The 13,222-nt window shown below is 39.0% G+C and overlaps 1 protein-coding gene across 4 annotated transcripts in view; it reads right to left on the bottom strand.

Annotated features, from left to right (window-relative positions):
• Positions 1-13,222, bottom strand: part of POP1 (POP1 homolog, ribonuclease P/MRP subunit) — a 45,850-nt gene that overhangs the window by 14,392 nt on the left and 18,236 nt on the right. For all 4 annotated transcript variants that reach the window (XM_038555142.1, XM_038555139.1, XM_038555141.1 and 1 more), the window contains exons 11-14: positions 12,906-13,025; positions 7,059-7,174; positions 5,148-5,339; positions 3,331-3,485 (exon numbers count right to left, since the gene is read on the bottom strand). In XM_038555142.1, the coding sequence (XP_038411070.1) occupies positions 3,331-3,485; positions 5,148-5,339; positions 7,059-7,174; positions 12,906-13,025 (583 nt within the window). The remainder of the gene's footprint in view (positions 1-3,330; positions 3,486-5,147; positions 5,340-7,058; positions 7,175-12,905; positions 13,026-13,222) is intronic.

The raw sequence follows: 13,222 nt of genomic DNA, 5'->3' as shown, positions 1-13,222 counted from the left end.
GTATAAAAAATCTTTGAGGCATGTATCTTTTTTTTTTTTTTAAGCCAGGAATCTTATTTATGGGATTTAGTCTAAGGTCTGTGTTTTCTTTCCCCTCTGGCTCCTCTGTAGGGAGAGCAGTTTCTCATCCCATGGGCCTGAAGGGGGCAGATGTCCTCCTGATGCCCCCACACCATTTTTTCTTCTCCTTCCTCCTCCAAGACCCCAGCTCCCCTGAAGCACATGACATTAGATGAACCACTGGCTCTCCCTTCTCAGCCAGGTCCTCCATCAGCCACCCATACACGCCCTCCACCTGCTACACCTCCTTCCCCTCCATCTTGACTCCTGTTACTCAGTGGCTTTGGTATTTACCTAGATCAGCCTTCTAACACCTGGTCTACAGTAACTTCATGTCTTCATTTCCCATCTTTCATTTCACCTCAGAAACCCAGTCTCCCAGTCACACGACACCTTAGTTTTGGTGACTGCCATCACCTGCTCCACCTTAAAATCTCAATTTCAAGTATCTACCCTCAGAGTGATGCCTCCTCTTCCAGCCTATTTACCCCTTCCCCAACACAACTCCTTGAGCACTGGAACTTACTCCTTTACCATCTCCTCTTTTTTTTTTTTTTTTTTAATTTATTTATGATAGGCACACAGTGAGAGAGAGAGAGAGAGAGAGGCAGAGACACAGGCAGAGGGAGAAGCAGGCTCCATGTACCGGGAGCCCAACGTGGGATTCGATCCCGGGTCTCCAGGATCGCGCCCTGGGCCAAAGGCAGGCGCTAAACCACTAGGCCACCCAGGGATCCCCTTTACCATCTCCTCACAGCAGCTCACCACTGTTCTCATACGTCTCTTCTTCTTCTTCTTTTTTCTTTTTTTTAAAGATTTTATTTATTTGACAGAGAGAAAAAGCACACACAAGCAGGGGGAGCAGCAGAGGGAGAGGGAGAAGCAGACTGCCCACTGAGCAGGGAGCCCGATGCGGGACTCAATCCCACGATCCTGAGATCATGATGGGAGCCAAAGACAGATACTTAACCAGATCTTAACCGACTGAGCCATGTGCTCCTCACACGTCTCTTCTTAAAAAGCTTAAACATATGAGAATCACTCCCCTATATGTACCCTCAACTTTCTCCACCTGGCAAAGCCAAACCTGGTTACATCCAACCCTCCACCTATTCCTGCCAGCCCTGGATCAGCAAAACAGGGCTGGGGAAGAATATGCAGAAGTCCTGAGTCATATAATATACATGAAACTCAAGTGGACTCCCTGACATTTCTCTAGTCAGTTCTACCTTCCACTATTCTGGAAAATGGTCTATATGGATTCCTCTCTCCTCAAATCTCCAACAGCCTCTCTCCCCTTCTTATTCCCAATAACCTTGCCTCTTTTTATCACAGAGGAGATGGTCACGATCAGGAGAGTTCTAACCTTACCTCTATGCCAGTCTACCCCATCTCAATCTGTATTCATATCTCAGCATCAGTCTTCCAGCCCACTAAAATGAGAGATCTGAGCCTGACCCTATGAAATACCATCCCCCCCTCCCCACTCAAGGGCTTTGTTCTTGCAATGTTAGCCTCCCTCCTCTCTGCCGGTTCCCTCCCACCAACCTAGAAACATGTGCTTCTAGAACATAAGCTCCATGAGGACAGGAGCAGATTTTCTTGCCTTTCCCTGTTGTAGGCCCGGTGCCAAGAAGCCTTTGACACATAGCAGGTTCTAAATCAATATGTTAAATGAATGAATAAATCAGACAAATACATGAAGATGCATATGGAAAGCTGTTCACAGAAGCACATAGCAAAAAATTAGAAATGACCTAAAGGGAAGGGCCACTGATTAATTACAGGACATCCATACTGGAGTCCTGGATGCAGCTGTTCAGTTCTATTTTGAGTAAGGGTTCGCAGATTATGACTCACACACCAAACCTGGCCCACTGTCTGCTTTGATATGACCCATGAGCTAAGAATGGCTTTTATGTTTGGAAATGGTTAAAAAAAAAGAACATCTTCTGGCACATGAAATTATGTGAAATTCAAAGTTGAGTGTCCATAGACAGAGTAAGGATGGCCCACAGCCATGCTGTGGCTGTATCATCTGTGGCTGCCTTTGTGCCACAAGGCAGAGCTGAGCTGAGTGGCTGCTATGGTGGAAACCAAAGGTCCCACAAAGCCAAAAATATTTATCATCTGGCCTTTTACAAAAAAGTTTGCCAACACTTGGTTTAGAGTCACATTTATTGATATGAGAAAACTATCCATAATTGATTGCTAAATTTAAAAAGCAGGTTTTGAAATAGTATATAATATAATCCCTTTTCAAAAAAACCTATACCTAAGAAAAATTTGTATGAGTAAAGAAATCTAAAGGGTGAGAAATAAGTATTATTGTCAATTGTTATTTAACAAACACATAGAAGATTCTCCTCCCTGTATCCTGGGAGGCACACAATACATGATTGCTGCCCTCAAAGAGCTTGCAAGCCAGCAATCTAGGAAAGTATCCCTGTCCTTCCACTCATGCATCCACTTGACAAAGCCTGAAAACCTAGCAGTGCCTGCCTCTGTGGTTGTGGTAAACAGGAAAACACAATCATAGAGCTCATGGTCAAGGAACTACAACAACCTATTATCTATTCATTCATCAGTCAACAAAGAAAGTTATTAAGGGCATCATGCACCAGGCACTGGCCAGATGCCACAACAAACAAGAGAGTCTCTGTGCTTCCAGGAGCCCAGAGCATAGTAGGAGATCCAGGTTGTCAAAGGTAGCATGTACTTCACAGTATAGATGTAAAGCCCTTCACTGGCCACTCCCCCAGTGAGAGAAAAGAAAAAAGTCTAGATGGATAGATACCAAAATCTAACATCACTACTTATCTCTCTGGATGGAAGGAATATACCAGTTTACAAAGCATTTTTACACATTTCCATAGTTTCATTAAAAGTTCACACAAAAAAAGTTCATAAATATGTATTACCTCTATAACCAGTTATAAAAAACACAAACTCTATTTTGAGGGAACAGGGGCTGGTAGTGTAAATCTCAAATCAAGCATCTGAAACTCAGGCCCATAGTTTAGACATATGCCATCATCACTGTAAGCAAATGACCACAAGGGTCTATAACTTGGACAGGCCTACAAAAGTCATATATATGACAATCTTCTGACCTAATTATGTCTTGGTTATGTGAACTCAGGGAAAGTCTATGAAAACTCCACATTATATAAGAGTTCCTGAAGCCATTCCAAATAGCATTGGCCAGTGCTGAGTAGGCCCTTCTCTTCCTCATAAGACATTAGGAAACTAGAGAAGCCGGTTTCTTACCTTTTATACTTTTCAAGGAGAGTCTTGGCTTGCTCCTGGGCAAACAGAACCCCAGCGGGGCAGTCTGGGAAATCACCAGGAATGTCAGGTGACCTTTTATACTGCGAATGCACTACAGACTCTTTTAACCCACCAACTCTTGCACCTCGGTAGATCTAAAGGAAATGTCAAAAATATCCTATTAATATACCAACTTATAGTAAAATCAGTGTTTGCATAGAGAAAATGGGGAGCGTCTGGGTGGCTCAGTTGGTTAAGTGTCTGCCTTTGGCTCACGTCATGATCCCAGGACTCTGGAATTGAGCCCTACACTGGGCTCCCTGCTCAGCGGGGAGCCTGCTTCTCCCTCTTCCTCTGCTGCTCCCCCTGCTTGTGCACTCATTCTCTCTCTCTAATAAAAAAAAGAAAATGGGAAACAACCTAAATGCCCATCAAAAACAGAATGGGTAAGTATGGGATAATCCTACAATGAGTTCTACAATCGCAAAAATGACGAAACAGAGCTTCACCATCAATATGGGAAAATCTTAATGTTGAGTGAATATAGTGAGTTGCAAAAGCATATATGTGGTGAGGTATATAAAGTTTGAAAACATGTCAAATATAGTTTTTTTATTTTGGGATACAAGCATACTTAAAATAAAGCTATAGAAACAGGCAAGGTAGTAACAAACACCAAAAATAGGAATAGTGGATTCTTTTAGAAGGAGGGTGGGAAATGAAACTAGAAAGAATGCTTCCAATAAATCTATGTTTTATTTCTTAAGCTGGATGGTGACTGAAGGGTAAATAGAGTTGTTCATTATATCAGTATCTATATTTTGTATGCTTGAAACATCTAATAATTTAAAAATTAGAATTATTTAAAAATATTCCCACTTTTATTATTCTATGTATATATATAAAATTTTATATATAAATATATTTAAATATATAATTATTAATAATTTTTAATAATCAATCATATATAATATATTAATATATTTTTTAAAATTAAGTAAGCTCTATACTCAGCATTAGGCTCAAACTCCTGACCTAACAAATGAGCCAGTCAGGAGCCCAAGAAATATTCCCATTCTTAAATGCTTAACCAAATGTCTCTTGTACTAAGCATAATCGCTAAAATTAATTACCTGTGTGAATTTAACAGTCGTACATGTCTTTTATACTCTCTAGCTCAAAAAATTTAAACTATCGAAAAGAAAAAAAATACATTGGATTTTAATAAAAATTTTAGCTGCAGTTAATAGGAATACATGGTCAGCACTTAAAAAATAAAAGTATTCTATAGAACCATAAAAATTAGAAAATTATAAAAATTGCTTTTAAACTTTTAAAATTCTTTTGAGTAAACAAAACAAAACCACACAAAACAAAAAACCACCCTGACATTTTGTTGCCACTACTATTCAAAAATCAGGACACTTTCAAAATCTCAAAAATTCACACTATGTCAGCCCATCAATGAAACCTGGCTCCAGGGACTTTATGAAGTATCTGTGTCAGGAGACACCTCGGTGGCTCAGCGGTTGAGTGTCTGCCTTTGCCTCCGGGCATCATACCCGGGTCTTGGGATCCAGTCCCACATTGGGTTCCCTGCGGGGAGCCTGCTTCTCCCTCTCCCTGTGTCTCTCATGAATAAATAAATAAATAAATCTTTTTAAAAAAAGTATCTTGTGTCAGAATTATAGCTCTAAGGGTAGAAAAACAGCACTCAGTTTCTAAGTTGTGTGTGAAATCTAGAACAATTTTAGCACTTGTTATTTACTAGGAATGTATTTTACACACTGTAAAGTGGGAATTGAAAAGGAACTTACAAATGGAATCCAGAAGGCCATGCCCCAGCCCTTTGGGAGCAGGATGTCCCAGCCACTTCCCCAGCCTCGTTGGTCATCACCAGTCACCTTCCCTGGCTGCTGAATCAAAAGTATAGGTATCTTGGATTCCTGGGGCCCTAAAACAAGCTGTGACCCGGGCACCAGCAATTCACTTCTCTTCCGGTTTAAATCCTAGAGTGGAAAAAAATAATTCAAGACAAACAATCCTAATTTTCTGGGAGATTCTACTGCTACTCCCTATAAGCAGCTTTAGAAAGTTAAATGCTCTTTCAAAAACCAAGAAAAAAATGTTCTCAATAAATAAATGTAAGCCATTTGAAATGCACGGTATTCCTCCTATAATGATTTTCCTCTCTACAAGTGCTTTGATAGAAAATGCCAAATTATCTTGCATTTGAGCTTCAATATACCACATGATTCAAAATTAAAAAATAAAATACATCTATTTGGCTAATCTCTTATATCAGGATTAGTTTTATATTTTGATGCTCAGTCCCTACATTTACTTTGGTTAAGATTTGTTGTCAGGAAGTAAAAAAGATACAAACAATAAACAACTTCTCAAGGAGCGTCAAGTGGGAAAATACTTTGGCTCTGGAGAAATTTTTTCACCAGGTCTTAAAGATTTACAAGAAAAAATGCCATAAATTACTTATTATCTGACTGTAGGGAGTGGTCAGACTTTTCTCACCAGCTGCAAAAAGAGATGAACAGGCAGGAGAGAAGCCCAGCACTCACCTAAGAGACGATACCAGAGGCTGCCTCCACAGTGACAAGTCTGACTGCTACCTCATGAATGCTCCTCAAGCACGACCAAGTCCTGATTCTCCTTGTTAACCTCTGGTTGAGTTGCCACCACCATCTCTACATGGTAGTAATTCCAAAATATCTGGGTCCATAACCCCGACTTTTCCCCTGGGATCAAAACCTTGTCTCCTGGCATCTCCTCTGGGGAAGTCCTGAGGACCTTCCAACTCAGTTTATCCAAGATTAAGTTCATCATGTCCTCCATTAAGGACTACATCCAGGGTCTCTTTTAAAGCCATCCAACCACAAGTCTGATCTCCCGCTCTCCTGCCCCCACCCCCATTCCTAGTCTAATCCACCTCCCACAATGCTGCCAGAGTGAAAGCTGAACATGTCATGATGGCCCAGCTAAAACCCTTCAATGGCACCCTATGTCCCCTGTCTAAATCCTTAAAATGCCTCAAGGTTCTTTATGCTCTGACCCTTATTCATTTTTTCATCTCCTGCCCCATCCTCAACTCCAAGCTACTGACCTACTTAGAGATTCCTGAACACCTCATCCTGGGCCCTTGTACTTGCTGGTCTCACTTCCAGCAATCCTTTTCTTTACTGCTGTCTTGGCTCCTGATCCTGAGAAGTCTGGTTTAACTCTGCCCACCCATCTAAAAGTCAGCTCAAATACCAGTTCCCCTAACCAGGAAGCTTTCTCTAGTTTCCCTAGTCTGAGCTTGGCACCCCTTCTTTGGGCTTCCTCTAATCCTGTACTTCCTTGATACCTTAGCCATCTATCCCACCATCTACTATGATTCCTAGTCCTGGTAGCTCAGTCATTGTGAAATTAAAGTTAGAACATTTAAAGGGGAAAAAAAACAGTAAAAGAAAAATATGTATTTAAACCATGGGATTATCATTTCAAGAAAAAGTCTTTGAAGCAACTTTTTCCAGAGATTATTCTTCTCTAAGAACACACACACACACACACACACACACACACACACACACAAATCCTAAGGATCGATAAATAGAAAATAAAAGGAAGTCTATGGGATTCTATAAAGTATGAAATAACTTCTACAGCATCTAGAGTGAGGAATTTCAAACTATCTTCAGGACTTTACCAATAATCCTTACACCATTAGTTACCTGATCCGAGATTTTATTCTTTGTGACATTCTTACAGATAGCATGGTTCCAAATAAAGCTATGCGCACAATCCACAGGCACACCCTCCAGGAGCAGCTGTCTAACTTTCTCATTATCTAAGAGGGAAAAGAAATAGCCTTCAGATGACATCCTCTAGAACAATGAGGTCAAACTCTAAACATTGTTGGTTGACCTTCTATTACAAGAAAATATTTTGTAGGCACTCATTTAACTTCTCTAGAAGAATTTTATTTTTTAATTTTTTTATTGGAGTTCAATTTGCCAACATATAGCATAACACCCAGTGCTCATCCCGCCAAGTGCCCCCCTCAGTGCCCATCACCCAGTCACTCCAACCCCTGCCCACCTCCCTTTCCACTACCCCTTGTTCATTTCCCAGAGTTAGTTGTCTCTCATGTTTTGTCACTCTCACTGATATTTTCACTCATTCTCTCTCCTTTCCCTTTCACTAATTTTTATATTCCCCAAATGAATGAGAGCATATAATGTTTGTCCTTCTCCAATTGACTATATTTCAACAAATATAACCACAATGGTTATTTGTCGTTTCTAATGGATGAGTAATCCATTGTATACCTATACCACATCTAGAAGAATTTTCTTGACTAGAAATTAAGTTATTCCTATAGTTGGTTTCATAATCTGCAAAACTGCAAAGGCTCCTAAACTTATTTTTTGGCATTTATTTTTAGCATATAAAATATAAGTATCACATTCAGCTGCCTTGAAATAGCTGCCTAATCCCACATTTAAGATAACTGAATTCTAGGAACCACTGCACAGGTGAACAATTTTTTTACAATGTGCTAGGACAGGACAACCTATATTGTAACTATTGGTTTTAGGGTTCTTTATAGCATTCCTGGCCCAATGGTTGTGAGCCAATAGATACCAGCTTTTTCTTCTGCTCTATTATTTCAAGTCTCTTATAATCCTTTCTCATTGAACTGAATATTTATTTCTTCTGTAAAATAGGTTCTTCACATTCCTTTAAAAAGAGCATAGTTCCTGTGAAATATATTGTTTCATCCCTTTAAATAAACTGTGCCATGCCAAAAAGCATTCTAGTGGGAAAAAAAGAAGAAACTTTTTCAATTACAAATGTTATACTGATAGAAGACATATCCTACATGAAGTCATTTAAACACTAGGGGGGAAAAATCTTCCAAATCTATTCTGTTGGTCTGAAAAATTAAAAGAAAAAAAAAAAAAGAAAGAAAGACAATTCATGAGTTTTAGCTAGCCTCTAAACTGCCTACATAGAAAGGTCACTCAAAGGCACATACCTGCATGAGTCTGATGGCTGGAAAAAAAAAAAAAAATTGGAAGCCTCTGGGCCATACTGTGACAGATTTCAGGGGAGAACAAAGATAGAGAATATTAAATTGATGAAAAGATCTGAGATAAAAGCTCCTTAAAGCAGAAACTGCTTCTAGTCCGCTCCTGTTCTTCATGGAGATAATAACCAACAGTATCTTAAGTTAATAGTGCTACGTGCTGTGAAAGTTCACATAGCCTGTCTAGGAGCAAAGAGGCTCCATCTCAAACAGCCTCTCTGTTTATCCAGAATGCTTTCCTGTGGAGTGCTGCCACGATCTGAGTGACAGAAGTGGGACTCTACAAAAGACAGGGCTGATACTTAGGATGTAAAGGCACAGGAAAGACAGCTTCATCTTCAAATATTCTAAAAAACAATGATATTTAAATAAAAGAAACAAAGTAGGTAGTACATCCAGATGATGGAATATTATTCAGTGTTAAAAAGAAATGAGCTACAAAGCCATGAAAAGACATGGAGGAACCTTAAACACTTACTACAAAGTAAAAGAAAAGAATCTGAAAGGTCTACATATTGTATTGATTCCAATGAGAGGACATTCTAGAAAACTAAACTATGAAGACTATAAGCAGATCAAGGGCTGGGAAAGAGAAAGAGAGAGAGAGAGATGAATAAGCAGAGCACAGATTTTTAGAGAAGCAAAACTATTTTATAATACTACAATGATGGATTCATGTTGTTATAAATTTGTCAAATCCCACAGAAATAAAACACCAAGAGGAAACCGTGGACTTCAGGTAACAATGATATGTTAATGCAGGCTCATGGAGGCCATGCTGGGGTGGGGTGGGGGTGGGGAAAGGAGAATACAGGAACTTTCTATTCCTTCCACTCAATTTGCTGTGAACCTAAAACTGTTCAAAAATATAAAGTCTATTTAAAACAAAATGGAGTATGTCTGAAGGCAAAGAAGAAGGTCCTTTTAAGTCAACAGTCAGTCTAGTAGTGAGGGAAAAAGAATACCACCAGCCAAGTCAGCTTTACCTACAATGACTATCGATTCCAAAAGTAATTCTAAGTCCTATGCCCAAGACTGAAATAAAGCGTAGTTTCTTTCATGCCCAGGCAAAAGTCTTCTAATGAACTACATAAATGCAGAATAACTTAGAGGTTGAAGGAAATAGCATGTCTTCTCCTTTCTTAAATGTATTTGGAGATGACCAAGTTTTTTTTTTTTTTTTTTTTTTTAATTTTTATTTATTTATGATAGTCACAGACAGAGAGAGGCAGAGACACAGGCAGAGGGAGAAGCAGGCTCCATGCACCGGGAGCCCGACGTGGGATTCGATCCCGGGTCTCCAGGATCCCGCCCTGGGCCAAAGGCAGGCGCTAAACCGCTGCGCCACCCAGGGATCCCAAAGGAGATGACCAAGTTTTAAACTAATACTTTCTTTTAGTAAATTTTCCTTAAGAACAAAGGAAATTTAAGTTTTTCTCATCTGGGAATCAAATAAACCAAAGTTACAGTCTTCAAATTCACTCTGTTTTAAATTAAACATACAGAACAGTTAAAGGGGACCAATTGAAGCTATGAGGGTTTTTTTCTCCCAAGAGCAAAAACAGAGAAGTCAGTGCACAATGACTAATAATTGGATACTTTACAAAGTCAATTGCAGATCAATGCTCTAACGGTGCTTGGAAAAGCTATAAAAGGGGATAATCTCTCACCTATCACTCTAAACACAACTTGACTCTTCCTGTGTTTGGGGTATACACACTACCGAAGAGTGGTAGAGAAAGATTATAAAGAGTCCAAAAGCACATGCAAAGCATTTTCTAAAGCAAATTCATCTCTGGATGAAAAAGACTAGTTAAAATCATCTATCAGAACAAATCAGAAGATGCTAAGGAGAATAAATACTAAAACAACAGTACAACAGGAATTTATTTTGAAATCTCACACAGAAAACAAGTTACTTACATACTGAAATGCTGTGTTAAGTTGAAAAGATTTGAAAAACCATTATTAATATTTGAAATCAAATTCAAGGATCAAATGATCAAGCAAACTTTGTCAAAACATCTGAAAGTATGCATCATTATTTCACGTTTTTCACTGAAAGAAACTATTTCCTTCTCTACACTCTTGCTATTCTACTCCCAACACTTCTGACACTCACATGTGCAGTCATTTCCCCAAAACCAAGTAATTCTGCAACACCAGCTAGGGGTCCTACAGTTCAGATCAGTTCTGACACAACCTTCCTGGAGACAGTGTCAGATCCCACAGGTTAAGGGCTCACTCCCACAAGATTGCCCCTTCTTCAGATGCCAATTAGAAGTCTCTGGTCTAAAAAAAAAAAAAAAAAAAAAAAAGAAGTCTCTGGTCTACTATACTTCTGATCAGCTGGCTATAAACTGGTCTCATGTATGACCTCCTCCTCAAATGCAACAATTCCTAGAATGGCTCCCAGAATTCAAGAAAACAGTTTACTTAATCCATTACTGTTTTGTTTAGTTGTTGGTTTGTGCTTTTTAAATAAGAAGACTGAACTCAGAAACAGCCAGATGGAGGAGCCAGATAAGGTAAGGTATGAGGGAATGAGGCCCTTGCCCCCTTTGGACTCACAATCCTCCCAACACCTCCAAGTGTTCAGCAAACTGAAAGTTCACCAAATCACAACTGTTTAAGATTTTTACAGAGGCATAATCAGGTAGGCATGATTGATGAAATCATTGCCCATTGAGAATCAAACTCAATCTCTAACCCCCTCCCCCTCTCAGAAGCAGGTCTGGGTGGGGCTTTGGGTTAGAAGGGCCACCCAAAGTTCCAGCCCTCTAACCTGGTGGGTGGTTCCCCAGGTAACCAGCCCACCATCCTTCACATAAAAGTGATGACTGAAAGGGGCTTTTATGAATAAGAAAAGACATTCCTTTAGCCTTTAAGCTTTAATTTTAAGAAATTAAAGGATTTTAGAAGCAATATGCTAGAGTCAGGTGTATCCACACAAAAACCAAAATGCATATTTCTTACTCTATCACAGTATCACAGCTATATACCCTCTCTTTTCAGAGTTCTCTGATTCCCAGTACACATAAGAAGACAGTTTGTTATCCGAATCAGGCAAACCCTTCTTTATGGCTTAAATGGCACCAAAATTGGTCTGTTTTGTCTAAGTCAAAATAGGCAAAGGTTAACCTCAGCTATAGAAAGAGAAATTGGAAGTACATCAGAGAATTATGTTTTATGTCATCATGACATTGAGATTCTTCCAAGGATTAGTCTTTTATTAATTGACCCGGCTCATCAAAGTATATTTCAAACTTTAGTTTTGAATTATCATCCTAGATGATGTGTTACATTTGTTGGTAATGTTGGAATAATACTAATCTCTTAAAAAGTTTACTTCTTTATGTAGTTCACATACCAATACTTCAACGAAATTACCTAAAACAGGTTTCAATAAAATACCACAATGACTAACAAGATGGTAGGCCTTCATAGAAATGAAATCATGTTTTTCAAGGTAGACTTTAATTTTCCTGGAACTGATTCATATGAAAATAAACGTCTTAAAAAAAATTGAATACATAACTGCCTCATTCCAAAAAAAGATCTGAAGCAGCGAGGCAAACAAAGTGGAGTTTAACTATAGCTTTATGGCAATTATGACAGTCAACATTTAATGCAGAGTCAACAACTTTTAGGGTTGCACCAGACCATAATGCCATTAAAAAGAAAAAAGGCAACAACTCATGTCTGAGATCCCATAATTAGCTGCCTACAGATCTTCAAACTCCTCCCTCACCTTGCATGTGAGGTTCTGACAGACTAATCTGTTGCTCCCTTAATACGCTATTAACTACACATGGAGGTAAAAAAAAAAAAAAATCTGAAGCTATTACTACACATACCTGTATTTTTCCTCTCAAAACTCAGAAGGTAATTTTAATGATTCTACCAATTAATAGTGTTTAACTGACAATAAATACAATGTGATATTATCACAATTATTGCAAATCCCAGATCAGATTAAAAAGCCAGCTCCTATCCACCTTCCGATGCCACCCTCACAGAACAACCTCCCACAGGCCACTCTACTGAGTCTAAACCAAGACATCTTCAGCACCTGGGATGGCCTTGCCAGGATTCGAACCTGGATCATCTGTATGGTCAGACAGAGGCTTCCAATGAGCACAAGACCAGCTGTGGGTGCAGATCCCTTCCTCACAATTAAAATTCTGAAATGCCAGGCATTTTCAGAAAACCCAGTCTGCAGAAAGACAGATTTTACCAGATACTAAAAATAGAGAACTCAGGAAAAAAAAATGAACATGAGGATCAGACTACACATCTCATAGCTAAAAAATACTTCCATACTTCCATACACACCATCTCCTTTGGTCATTAACACCTTGAAAGGGAGGCAGGTAAAGATCACCCCCGTTTTTTACAAATAAAGTTAGTGCAGAGATGTCAAACTCTTCTAATGGGACTAACCTACTCAAAATTGCAAGGAAAATCAGGGGTGTTCTACAAACTTTACCTTGGCATTTTTCTGGATTGGGCAAAACTTTGGACCTCTTTTGAGGCAAATTTATTCGAGGATCCCCAACTGTCAATCCCAAAATAGTACCAGCCGGAATTTCTGCTGGTGAGGTTACTCCTTTAACAACAACAAAAAAAACAACAAAAAAAAACAAGTTTTTACAAAGTCATTCACAATATACATATATTTGCTTGTATTTTCAAATTTTTAAATAAAAATTTCTTCTTGGGCTATTAAAAAACATACATTTCCTCTTTTTTCCCATTAATACTTTCAGATAGTAAATTAACATTCATAAAGAGTGACGGTTCCCA

The sequence above is a fragment of the Canis lupus genome, chromosome 13 (assembly GCF_011100685.1).
Source record: "Canis lupus familiaris isolate Mischka breed German Shepherd chromosome 13, alternate assembly UU_Cfam_GSD_1.0, whole genome shotgun sequence".
In the NCBI taxonomy this organism is placed as follows: Eukaryota; Metazoa; Chordata; class Mammalia; order Carnivora; family Canidae; genus Canis; species Canis lupus.
This window is presented reverse-complemented; position numbering and strand designations above follow the sequence as displayed.